Genomic DNA, 13,882 nt, shown 5'->3' with positions numbered 1-13,882 from the left:
AATCAACCCAGGCACTCTCTAAAAAAAATAAAACTTATCTAAAAGGGTAGAAAGGAGTGAAGGAAATAAGGAAGAACAAAACAAAACAAAAGTAGAGAGGGGGGAGAAAGTGAGTTAGCCATATAATTCATTAAACTCCTTCAATATATCTTCATATTTTCCATTTTGTTTTTTAAATTGGAAATATACCTTTTCTCTACTGAAGAGAATCGAAAGGCTATCTAGCCATTCATCAACAGTGAGTTTAAGATCACTCTTCCAGGTTCTCAAAATATGCTTTTTGGCCACTACAAGAGCTCTATAAACCCATAAAATGTTTACCAATTTGCCAGTTTAGATCAACTGGGAAGAACCCCAATACACATAGCAAGAGTGTGTGTGGAAAGGGAAATGCCAACACAATGTCTATACACTGGGAAACATCTACCCAAAACTGCCTGACGTTTCCACACAACCGGAACATATGTAAAGTGCTACCGACCTCCCATTCACACTTCCAACAACGGTCATTTTGATTGAACTTGCAAAATATTTTGGACCAATATACGAGACCATTCAACATTGAGAGTTTACAGCCTAAATCGTCTGCTTCTAAATGCTGTAATGATAGGTTTTATTACCCAATGTCATGATACTAAAGCCCACATCCTTCACAGTGTGTTCTGTCTCAGGCTAGTCTTTCTTTCAATGTGAAGAATCGTGCAGGTATCCAAATTAAATGTTGTATGTTTTCTTTACAGCTCTATGTGAATGATGCTCCTATAAACTATACCAATGTAGCAACCAACATCGGAGTAATTCACGGCTTAACAAAAGTCATTGGAATGCAAAAGAACAGATGTGACACCAATGAAACGACAACTGTAACAGTAAGTTACCTGCCCCTTACCCTGGGTGTACCTTCAGTTTTTATTTTTTTCTTGCATTACTGCATATCATATTTTTACTTCTCATTTGTATCCATGTATCTTCATATCACATGCCATTTGTCAGAACAGCATCTATCTGTCTCAGACAAAAGCTGTCCCAATTTTAGTGTGAAATGAATTCATTGATAATGTGTACTGCTGGGTATGCCTGTGCCATTTATACATGTTAGTTCTTCCGTCCACCATCTTCATGTATGATCCCGGAAACTTGACCATACTTCTACAGTGCCAACGAATAGTCTGTGACTATCTCGTGTTGCACTGATAATGTACCTAGTCAAACACTAATGGGACTAGTTCATTCTTTTGTTTATTCCGCTGAAACCCACCGTTTCTTACAACGTGTTCCAATAGGTCCATTTAAAGAGGAATGGCTGACGCCCCAATCTTTTTTCCATATACTAATTTGAAGTTGGCATGAAATGTGTTAATCATTTCAAATCGATTTTCTTACTTAATATCATCTTTCAGTTTGTTGCTTTGTGGGAATCTTTCTATGTTTTTCAGTCATCACAACATACAGACCTGCAGCTTATTGATGCTATTTATGATGCATTATGTGCTTATTACAAAATGAGCTTCATCCCAATGTATGTGAAGGAACAAAAAGGTCAGCACATTTTTTGTATAATGTTTAGTACACTTAGTGCATGACATGTCATAAAATAGAACTGGATTTACACAAGGACCTAGGTTTGGAGCCTCACAACCATCAGAAGCTGCGAAATCTGGTGCAGGAGCCCCGCTCTCCGATGCGCGCTGCAGGAGCAGTGCCCACACATTCTCCAATTGATGAATCGGAAATGAGGTTAGCCTGTCGGCCTCATTAGAAATACCAGCTGCAACATTGGATTCCATCCATTATTACACGCAGAGCCTGTAGCTCGATTGCCTTATTGTTCTACAACTGATTAACCTCACCGCTCAGCTGATTGAGCCCAACTTCTTCAGACAGCCCAAATATTCACAAGTTAACCTCGAGGGTTAACGGCATCCAAGATGGCCGCCACATTTTTTTTTCTCGCTCCTCTCTTCTTGCCAATCTGGCTACCATAAGCGGATTGGCTGCCCCCTGCATTTCAGCCAATCAGAGTGCGCCGGCTGGCGAAAGCCGGCCCCCCAACAAAGGCCACACAACTAAGGCTCCTGTCCGAGCCTGTCAGAGCCCGGTGCAGCCCGGAGCAGCACTGGTGAGCTATGCCACTCCGACCAAGCCCTGCGAGCATCATTCAAGGCAGTCCGATAAGACCTTGTGCACCAACATATTTGCACCCCACCCATATAACGTGCGTTATCCGTCAAACTCTACGCAACGCCTCTCATAACCCAGCAAATCCCTACCATCTCTGAACAGTCAATCAGAGTCCACAAGCTAAACTCCCGCCTATCCCTCTTTCCCCTATCGAACAGTCGCTCATAAACACAGCACTCACGTGGCCTGCACGAGAGACCTCTGCTTACCACGTGTGACTGCGCTACTGCCTCACTGTGTATGTGCCGTGGCAGATCACTGACTATGAAGTCCCTTGCACACCGCTGTTAATGCGAATCATGTTTGCCATGTGCACATGTTTGCACCCTTGCTCGACATTGATAAGCTGCATTTGCCCCATTGTTTGATGTCAAGATTTCAAATCATGTCACGCTATGCTCGCCTTGTGTAACTGCACCACTGTATCTACAGGGTATTCATTGCTACTTAACCCAAATCATGAAGCACACTGGTAATGCTATTTGTGTTCATCCTTGCGTGCTAATACTACTTTGCACATTGAGTCAGTAGTATTGTATATCTTGCTAGCGAGCAGATATCATGAAGCATCATCTTTGCCATTGGAACGTTATGTAAGTGAATCTTTGCTCGCTAATACGATTTTGTCCCTGCGTTTGCTCCGTTGTTGCTAATTCAATCACTTGGTACCTGATCGCTATCTCTAAGACTTACCCAGGCTATCTCCAGTACGTCTTGCTAACCCAGCACAGGCTGCTCCCAAACCATACCCAGCGCACTACAGAGCACCCATAACACTGCCTTACCCTGCCTACCATTACTCACAATATTTCTGCTATTTCTGCACTTTCAGGAGTACCTTCATTAGTCCAGTACCCTGTTTGCCATGGGTAACCTAGACTATATTGCATCCTTCTGAAGGTTGTTAGCATACTTAGAGTATAGGACACCCAGAGAGCCACTGTTAACTCTACTCAAGGTCAACATCCTTTGACTTAGCTCAGTCATCTATACTACCTGTAGGGAACTACATAGTAGCGGACCGCCCCCAGAATTAACACTGACTACAATATGACCGGCCTACCACCCTACACAGCAGGCACCTACATCCCAGTAGGCAATGGCCTTGACAAACATTTGTGCCACCGACACTACCCTATCCCTTGCCCAACACCCTTCCTACCCAAAGCATCTCCTTTCCCTCTTTCAGCAACGTGGCCCCACATTGCCACTTCAAACCAGCCCAGACTAACATTAGACCATAAACCTATTTCCAGACCCCCTAGGAACACCATCTGCACCCACCCCGCCACTTCATTCGGGTCCACCTCTCCCTGCATTGGAGCAGTGTGCCTTAAACGCCTCAACTCTAGACTGCCGATAACCCCACTCACCGCTTCACGTCCCATCCTAGGTGCGACAAGGTTAACAAGGCTCACCACTCAAACCAGCCTGCACTACCCCCTCGGGTACAACTCTAGTCTACATAGCACACATTAGAGCAGAGGCCCCAAAAGCCACTCAACTCATGAAGCAGACCACTGAAGGGACCACTACCCTATATAACATTGCTAGCACACAGCCCAAGTTGCACACTCCCCACATCACCTCCACCACAACTCTATCCTCTCCCCGTCTAGAGCCACTCCCAGTCTTAAAGGTGCCCTCCTTAATGTGTGATCTCTAAGAGCTCACGCTATTGACACACACAACCTACTCCTTGCTGTTGGTCACTAGACTTCCTAGTTGTCACTGAAACTTGGCTACACCAAGCATCTGGACCCCTGCTAGCCTTGTCCATCCCCCCAGACTACACGATACTTAGGGCTGACCATCAAGACACAATAAACTATTGTTTTCTATTGTAGCTTTTACAGCCACAACCCCCTCTACAGTTCAGACCCTGCCCACTTGACCCTGTAGATGGATACAAACTCCTCCTACTCAAAATTACTACTGATCCCAAAACCACAACAAGCTTTCTCATCATACAGAGCTCCTAATATCGTCAACCACCCAGAATCAGATATCCCGCTCCTCATCACCCCCCACCTCAAACCTAATACTAAATGTATGATCTTCCATGACATTAACCTGGGTTATAACGACAAACTGCACCTCAAAGCCAGTGAATTGTACTCGGCCCTACATGAAATGCACTTTACCCAACATGTCAATTCACCTACTCATTCCAGGGGAAGAATACTGGATTGGATCCTGATGTTAGACATCAGCCTATCAAGTGAATCCATCACGAAAATCACTTGGTTGGAGACTATTTAATACATTTAAATATAATGACACCAAGTACTCGGGGCGTACCTCCTCCTACACCCAGCTCCATTGCACTGAGGAATACCTGAAATCTAACAGTGGATAGTCTCATTCCCCTCTCTTACGGAATCCCTCAAGACTCATCTGTATTTTTGTATTTTTGTATTTTGTATTCTACCCTCAAACACCAACCCCGCAAGCATTGCCTCCATCTACCGCAACTGCCTCAAGTCTACCATTGATGCAGAGGCCCCACTTATGACCAAAACACCACGTACTGCTAAACAAACTAACTTTTGGTTCAATGATGAGCTGACGGTACTCCGGCGCAATAAAAGAGCACTGGAGCACCTACGCAAAAAGGCCCCGTCCACCGCTTCGGCCGAGCGCGATATAAATAAAATATCATTTCATTTTCATTTCAATTAATTTCTGACAGCCAATAAAACCTACAAATCAGCTGCCATAGCCCACAAAGCTAACTCTCTAAATACCCGCATAAATAATGCCTCCTCCAACTCCAAAGAACTATTTTCCATACTCAAAGAATTGGAAGCCCCATCCCATCCACCATCCCCATTAACTCTAGCAAAGCCTGGTGCACTACCACCAGAACGCACCAGCCTCCAAAATCCTCAGACTCCAAAACAAAATTCTAACCAAAAGAACCCTATTGGCCAGCAAAAGCATACCGCCACTAGCACCTGACACAGACATAGAACAAATAACCACACAGTTCAAATTCTCGATGGTCTGAATGCCATTTCCACATTAAAACCGTCCAATTGTAAAGGTGATACCTTCCCAGCGCATCTAGTCAAATTCTGTGTGCCCACGCTTACACCCATCATCGCCAACTTCATTAATGCCTCCTTTATCACCAACTCTGTCCCTGCCAGTATCAAAGAAGCATGGGTTACCCCACTCCTCAAAAAACCTTCTCTGGACCCTGCAATACCCACCACCTACCGTCCCATAACCACAGTGCCCTTTCTGCTAAAAATAATGATAAATAGCCTACTCTCAAGTTCAAAACTATCTAGAAAGCAACCATCTGCTAGGAGCCAGACAATCTGGCTTCCGGCCCAACCACAGCACAGAAACGGCCTTATTAGACCGTAAAATCCAGATGGATTCCATAAGAGACTCTGGGAATCTGTGCATCCTCCTCCTACTCGACCTTTCTGCAGCATTTGACCTGGTGGACCATAACAAGTTATGCAATGTGTTATCAGAGAACTTTAACTTTTCCACAGAAGCTACCCTCTGGGTGAAATCCTTCTTAGCGGAATGCACCTCAAGAGTATCCATCGTTAAGGAGGCTGCTGATCTGATACCTGTACCCCTAGGGATCCCTCAAGGCTCTTGCCTTTCACCCACTTTGTATAATGCATATACAAAACTCCTTTTCTTAGCCCTGGATGCCATGGGAGACATATACATGAACTTCATGGATGACACCAAGATCCTCATTCCTATCAAGGGAAACCATGAGCAAGACACAGCCACCATTAACAAGATTTATGCCATTATCCAAAACTGGATTGCTACCAACAGTTTGTGTCTTAACGATGAAAAAACTGAGATCCTCTTCGTAGGTTCCCCTTCTAGAATAAAAAATCTCCTCGCCGATTACTCTACCATTACCTTTGATGGAACACCCATCCCAATTCTCAAGCAGGTCAAAACTTTGGGTATAGACCTATACTCAAACCTCACGATGACCAAACATGTCAATGCCCTCTCATCCTCTACTGCTTACACGGCAAAACTCATCGCACTCAGTCGCCAATTTCTGACCCCACAAAACTGCCTCACCTTAGCTCGAGCCCTTATATTATCGACATTAGATTACTGCAACATTCTCCTTCTAGGAACCACAAGCACGAATCTGGCCAAACTACAGCTGCTACAAAACAAAGCTTTACGAGCAGCCTTTGGCTTAAAAAGAAACAACCATATATCTCATATCAGGAGGGAAGTACACTGGTTACCCATCCAAGCCAGAATCGATTTCAAAACACTTTGCGTCACCCACAAATGCATCACCAAGATTACCCCCTGATACCTCAAAAACTATATCTCCCAAAAATATTCCACTAGAGCCCTCAGATCAGACTCCAGCACTCATTTATTTGTCCCAAGATTGAAGAGCTCCATGGCGGGGGAGGGGGCCAGCTTCCCAGTAGCAGCACCTAAGATCTGGAAGTCCCTCCCTGCCCATATTAGAAACAAGCCCTCCCACCAGCGCTTTAAGAGTCTCATCAAAACGTGGCTCTTCAATCATTCTAACTGCTGTTCTTCCATTATGTTTTGATTATAAGACTGCTTACATTGTAAATATGAACTCTTTTGTCTGTGGTACAACCCATCTGTACCTTAAATGCAAATACCTGTACTGTAACTAACCCACTGCTTACACTGCTTGTAATGTGTGCAAATAGCCTCTAATCAGACAAGTTAACTTTCTGTAACCTATGCTGTGATACCTCCGGGTTTGGGGGTATAACGAATGCAATACAAATCTAAAAAAATAGATTGTGACATCATGTTTAATCATTCAGTAATGGATAGCATCATTTATGATGATCGCTTTCAGCCTTGTTAACAAGCTCAAACCTACAACTATTGAAGAAAAACAGTTGCCAGTATTTTGACCTATTCAATATGATATGGCATTTGTAAAGCGCCTATACACAAGTGTTTCAAGGCGCGATGAGGCGGTAGGGGGGAACAAAGGGAGACAGACAGACCAATACCAAGGCCTTCATCAGGACATGAGTGCAGGTAATGCACAATATGCTGTACTTTATATAGAGAAAAATCCATTGTCACGCCAATATTTTGGTAGGGTACATGGAAGACATTTTTGTAGATAATTAAGGCCCTTTCAACAGATAATGTATTCTCTCAATATTTAAAGCTGTGCCTAAGCTACGTTTGTTTGAATCGTGGATTTATCTTTGGTGTCATTGAAAGACTTTTTAGTTTTGCAGGTGGCTAGGATCGAGTTCAAAGCAGTCCTTTCAATCCACATGTTACTTGAAAATCTAAACAGTCTTCGGGCTATGGGTATTGATTTCTTTCCAGTTATGGAGCACGTTTTACCAAAATCACATACAGAGTATAAGAATGCAGGGTCGCCACTGCCTGTATAGATTACCTGTGCGTTATGTGATATGGATAAAAGAAAGGATAGAGAAAGATTGGGGGTGACTTCCACTAGTACCTACTAGGGATGCAAAATCATGCCTCTAGTATTTCCCAAAACACCTTTTAGATCTTACCATGGAAATCAAGAGGCCATACACACATTTTCAATAACATGACTGTTAGAGTTCAATTGGTATCGCATGATATTTGTATGGTCCAGGAATCCAGGTTGAGAAATAACTTGTGGTGCGATGGTTTCTCTGTATAATGCAACCCAGCAGGGGTCACTAGGTAGACCGAAGGGAGGATTGCTTGTGGGTACTTCCAACCACTGGCTTTCTAAACCCTTTATGGAACCCTTTTGGGGTAAAAATCCCATTCCGATTACGGTGAAATGAGGGGTTCCTACTTCAAACTGTTTGCAAGGTTTAGTAATAAATATATATCAACAGCCTAATTCATCTAGTATTAAGAAACTTAAGAATACGCTTTTTCTGATATGACAAATATGACAGATGATACTGGATTTTATGTTACAATATCTTTTCTTTACATACTTTGGCAGAGTTTTAATAGATTGTATTCTCCTGCAGATTTCTCATCAGATAGATGTCCCTCTAGCATCAGCTGCTTGGAAATGTTTTCGACGGGGGGTGTATTCGACTGTGTCCCTCCTCGACTCCAGACATGACGTCAGCTGTATATATATTACGTCACTACGACCCGTACCTCAGTTCCTTTTTACTGCATGCTCAGCATGCTGCTCTTTGAAACGTTTTTTGTGAGAGAAATGATCAATTCAACATTCATCGATATGTCAGGCCGTAAGGCTTCGGTATTCAAATGCTGCCATGACTGCAACTCAAAAATGTTAATCACGTACCCGCATGTCGTCTGCGTATGGTGTCTGGGGAAAGACCATGAAATTGAGTGCTGTTCCTGCCAAAAAATGAACCCCAAATCCCTTAGGGTGCAATGGGAAAAAATTGGCACTCGGGTGGCCTCCATCAAAATACCTTTTGCGTTCGACTGTCAGGTCTTCAGGCCAAGACACTGAAGGCTGCATGCCCGAAAAAGAGGAAAGCCGCTACAAGAAGACAAAGAATCATTCACACACCCATTCATTGTCCTCATCAATCCACAAGAAAAAAAAACAGTGCAGACACAACTCTGAATCGTCAGAAAAACGAGGTAAGATGTGGTCGACCTGGGTGCGGCGAGGGAAGAGTGGGAGACGTACTAGGTGCAAATTCTCCAGATTTTCCAGAAAGCCACGGCAGGTACAACTCCACTCTTGACGCTACAGGCGAATACGGCACCAGTTGCGCCCAGAGGTTCTGGCGCCAAGGTGCCCATGTCTGGTCCTACACCCTTGTGCTCGACCATGATGAACAGGAAACCAGCTCTAGCGTTGAATTGACCGGAGGCACTAGCGCTGATAGGCCTCGTAGGAACAACTTCATCGACGTCGACATTGGTGCCGACCATTGAACGTTCCTTTCTCCCTTAATCTAGATCAGTGTTTTTCGACGATTTACCAAGTGCCTTTTGGTTTTGATCCTATGGGCTGGGTAGATTTGATTGCTATGGCTGATGAATTGCATGATGCAAGCAGGTTAGACACCTCTCCCGATCCGGATATGTACAGTACCGTATGGTCACCATAATGCATAGTACAGAAGGACTGTCACAAGGCTATTCGAGGCCTTGGGTCTAGGCACCCCAGCTAAACCCTGTCTGCCTATGAATTAATGTACGTCCTGGTCAAGGGACCTGTGAGAAACCTGAAGGCGGAGCACGAAAGCACACTCTGAGAAAGGCACAACGCACGAGGAAGCAGCAATTCCGAGATGGCAGTTTAACAGAGAAGAAAGACAGCGAGACCGGAGAGGATGACAAGGAGGGAAGTACCTTTGCGTCTTTCAAGAAGCTGCAATTAAAAGAAACATAAGACTGGAAATTGCAGCTGCCGAATGGTGTAGTGTGTGTCAAAGGTACACAGGGCCCTCCCGCATTGATAGCCAAGGTGGGGAGAAGCGATTGCCACTGTGGTACTGTCCTTGACTCCGACAGGAAAGCAATGCCAGCGAGTTCAGCTCAGCCAGTGAGTCTGAGAAACTGATAGCAGACCGGACTGTGTTATACTCAAGGTTACAAGTGGCAACATTGTATGAAGAAAAAGAACTTGTATACGATTGAACTTTATGAAACCGAAATAGGTTCCAGATACAGAGTGGTCCAGTGCCACGTCAGTGCTCACTCGAAGGTCTCTGTTTAGTACGCCCCTGAGCGTGTAAAAATTATTGAACTGTGAAATCGAAGTGGTACTGCAGCGGGTTAAGTTGAATCCTGTGTACATTTGAAATTTTCGATTGTCTGTACACTGAAATTGGTCTGAGCCTGAGGGGGACTATTTGTAGAAAATGGGTCTGGGCCTGGAAGAGGGGGATCCTGGGTGAAGAGCAACACACCCGAGAAGATATTGTTGTGGAAAATGTGAACCTGTGAGAAACGTGAAGGTGTCTCCCTAGCCAGTCCCTGGGGATCTGTCATCCATGTGGCCAGGACACGGCCTTCGCTATTGGATCCTGTTCCTGGGGGTGGACCAGTGCGGGAGGATCACCTGGATGGAGGGTCCTCATGGAGAGGGACACCGACAGGTGAGAACTGGTATCTCCTTTCTTTCAACTCCTTTAGAATCACACACACCTGACTTCCCTTCCCACAGGGATAAAAGCTAGAGCAAGAGAGCACAGTATGATCAAGGCAGACTGCACGACGAGACAGCTACCCAGACCCAGCAGTTTTAAGAGGAGGAGAAAGGCGGCGAATATCGAGAGGCTGACAAGGAGAGACAGGACCTTGCCCTTTTTGAAGCAGACCCGCAAAACCTCTGCAGAGGGAATCGTAAGACCGAGGATAATAGCCCAAGTCTCCTGCAGCAGATGTCAACGGTACACAGAACATGTTGACGCTGATAAGAGTGAGCGAGGGAGAATCCTGCTTCCCTGGTATCGGTCTTGACTCCAGTTACGAGGAAAGGCAAGCGGTTCTTCACAACCAGTGACTCGAGGGAAGATCCGATAAAATGCAGGGCTGAGGTGAATGAAAGACGCAAAGTGGCAAGTTGAACTAAGTGCAAAGAACTGTAAAAGTGTTGAGGGGAGACCAGCTGCAGAGGGAACCAGCACCATGTGGGTGCTAACTCGATAGATTTTGATTGATCCCCATCTGAATGAAACTGCAGTTACCAGAAGGCTGTAGTAGAGCCGCCAAGATAGGTAAAAGTGGTGATACAGGAGGTCAAGCAAAATCCCCATACAGCCGAAAGCCTTTGACCTAAGAACTATAAAGAAAGCAAATTTAGTGAATCCTGCCACATAAGAAAGCAAGGAAAGTGAATACCATAGACATTGAATGTGAATATGAAGTTGGCAAGAGTGAATACGGAAGAGGGATGCTGACGAGATGGGGCAAAGTCTAAAGTACCATGAAACAATGTGTTGACAAAAGGGAACCCGGCTGAGGGATGTCCACTGGAAATGTTTAAAAAGACATTGAAACTTGAGAAGGGCCGAGCCCGAACAATGGAGATCCCAAGGTGAAGCTATCACCCAAAGGTTCATTGAAGCCATAGTGAACCCGTTGGAGGGAGGCTGAAAGTAAAGACGGGTCAGCGCCCAGAAGAGGGGGACCCAGGGGTGAAGAATCCTCACACTAAGTGAAACCAGGAAACAAACTGTCATTTTGTTGAATGAACCTTTATGTCACGGCCTTGAAAACAAGAGACTTTCAAGAGAAACAAGACTTGGCCATCGACGGTCCTGAGAGCTGCAAGTCGAACCGTCGCCTCATGCTAGAGAAGCTCTATAGTGTGTTGTGCTCCAGGATCCCATGTTACCTCGTGCTCAAAACGTGGGGAAGGGAGTGCCAGGCTACCGCATCCTGACATATTATTTGTGAACACTTATTTCTTTTCTTGAGTACTATCCCAAACCCTTATAGTATTAGTTGTAAGGTTTGGCAATAGGTTTCGTAGTATATGCCCTTTTTATTTTGACCGTTCACCACTAGAGCTGCCTTATTTTTAGTTGATGCTTGACGGTTGCTCCCATCTTAGATTTAGGTTTAGATTAGACATTTTACCAACCTTCATACGTTTAATAAACACCCTTGAACTGTGATCACTTGTGTCTGTATTTACTATTGTCAAAAACCTGCTTATCCTCCCCCGACCCATGGCTGTCCTCTTCCGCCTCACCTGAGTTACTTGGCTCAGAGCTATCCTGGACCAGACGTCATCACGAAAGGTAGTCCTTTTCTTTTTTGAGAGGAACAAACCTGCCTCGGGAAGAAGCCACAGTGGCCGCCTGTTGCCCTGTTGTCACTAACCCGGAGCAGGCTTGAGGCGGGGAAAAAGCTGGAAAAGCAGAAAAAACCCAGTTGGAGTAGTTGAAGTGTAGAATCCAGGATGGCAGTATGACAAATAGACTTCAACATGAAGAGTGTCCGGGTAGGATATGCCGGATACAAAGGTGAGCGTCCAAATGGAAGACCAGGCAGACTAGCAGAATGTGCCCTGCACGGGTCCTGTGTGAGCAGACGAAAACAGACCGAAATGGCAGCAGACAAGGGGGCGTGACCGGAGAAGCAGTCACAGAGAAAGTGGCTGGAGACGCAGCAGAGGAGCCACCCGAGGGCAGCAACGGGCGGAGAAACAACAAGAGCACCCAGCTAATAGAGGAGCCGGTCAAGACAGGAAACAGAAAGATAGGAAGAGGAGAGAACGAAGGACCCAGAGCGGAAGAAGGAGGAAGGTAAGAGAAGGGAGAGCCGCGGGAAGCGAGACCCACTAAGAAGGCAGAAGACCGGCAGCGCCAGAAAGAAGAGGACTTGAGAGGGTGTTCCGGTGCGGAACAAAAAGCAGAAGTACACAAAGCGTGTTAAGCGAGAAAGGTGAAAGACCTACTAGTTGCAACGCGCCGGCCGCTGGGACTACCTAGAATAAGTACCTCCCAGCAGCGGCCATGACAAATGGAAACTAGACTGCTACTTCCCAGCGTAGCGAAACGTGAAGGAGCAATCAATGGCGATGCATACGCCACTGGTGCCACAAGCGCCAATAGCCTGGGAGCATGACAACTGTTGCCACTATCAGTTCCTCACATATAGTGTCAGGAGTGGGAAGTGACTCGCCCGGGCTCATGTCGGTATGCCCCCTTTTAGTTCCAGGGAATGCAGGTTTACCCGGATGGGCCCTTTGACATCTGGAACGCAATAAGGGAGCATGCACAAAGGAAAGGAAGCCGGTTCCCTGGAGTCCTCTGTCCTCGGGTAACCCTTCCAGCTGATAAGGTACTCTATTCGTCCCTGGTGGTATCGTGAGTCACGGATGCGAGACACCTCGTACTCAACCTTAGAACCCCCTTGTAGATTTTTAAAGTCAGAGCGAGAGTTGCGAGAAGCATCAGGAACAAAGGACTTCAAGAGAGAAGAGTTAAAGGCAGGGTGAATGCGACTAAGGCTAGGGGGTAGTTTGAGTTTGTATGCCACAGGGGTTTATCCTAGCCAAGATGGGGAAAGGACCCAAGTATAGGGGAGACAGTTTGGAAGAATGAACCCGGCGGGGTAGGAATTTGGTCGAGAGCCACACTTCAGAGCCGACCGACCAGTCAGGCCCCTTCCTGCTGTGTTTGTTTGCTTGTCTTTTGTACGTCTGCATACTGGCTTCGAAGCTGAGTTTGGCCGTCCTTTGGGCTTCCGCGATCTTCGTCAGTGTGTTTTCTATGGCAGGCAGGTTGGTGGGTTTGGTATGAACAGGAAACATGGAACATGGGTGGAGACCGTAAGTAAAATAGAATGGAGACTGACCAATGGCAGTATGCTTGGAGTTGTACGTAAACTCTGCTGTGGGCAACAGGAGTACCCAATCATCATGTTGTTGGTTACTGTAACATCTAAGGTATTGCTCCAATGTGGTATTGAGTCGCTCAGTTTGCCCATTGGTCTAGGGGTGAAATCTTGAGGACAATGCGCTCTCCATTCGAAGTTAGTTGAAAAGAGCCTTCCAGAATTTTTGGGTGTACTGGCTACCTCTGTCAGATGTAATCTTGTCTTGTAGGCCATGTAGGCGTAATATGTCTCGAACGAAGATCTCAGCCATCTCTGCAGCGCTAGCTAACCCTGGAAGGGGCAAAAAATGGGCCGTCTTCGTAAGAGAGTCAATGGTGACCATTATGCAAGTACAGGACCTGGATTTTGGGAGGTCCACTATGAAGTCGGTGGAGACGTGACT

General features: G+C 45.7%; 1 protein-coding gene across 1 annotated transcript in view; it reads left to right on the top strand.

Moving 5' to 3' along the window:
- Positions 1-13,882, top strand: part of STAB2 (stabilin 2) — a 1,783,079-nt gene that overhangs the window by 775,586 nt on the left and 993,611 nt on the right. Inside the window, exon 35 of the mRNA XM_069629923.1 lies at positions 741-869. Within this exon, the coding sequence (XP_069486024.1) occupies positions 741-869 (129 nt within the window). The remainder of the gene's footprint in view (positions 1-740; positions 870-13,882) is intronic.

This window comes from Ambystoma mexicanum, chromosome 12 (assembly GCF_040938575.1).
Source record: "Ambystoma mexicanum isolate Mex_15411 chromosome 12, UKY_AmexF1_1, whole genome shotgun sequence".
Classification (NCBI taxonomy): Eukaryota; Metazoa; Chordata; class Amphibia; order Caudata; family Ambystomatidae; genus Ambystoma; species Ambystoma mexicanum.
The sequence above is the reverse complement of the archived record's forward strand: the minus strand, read 5'-3'. Positions and strand labels throughout refer to the sequence as shown.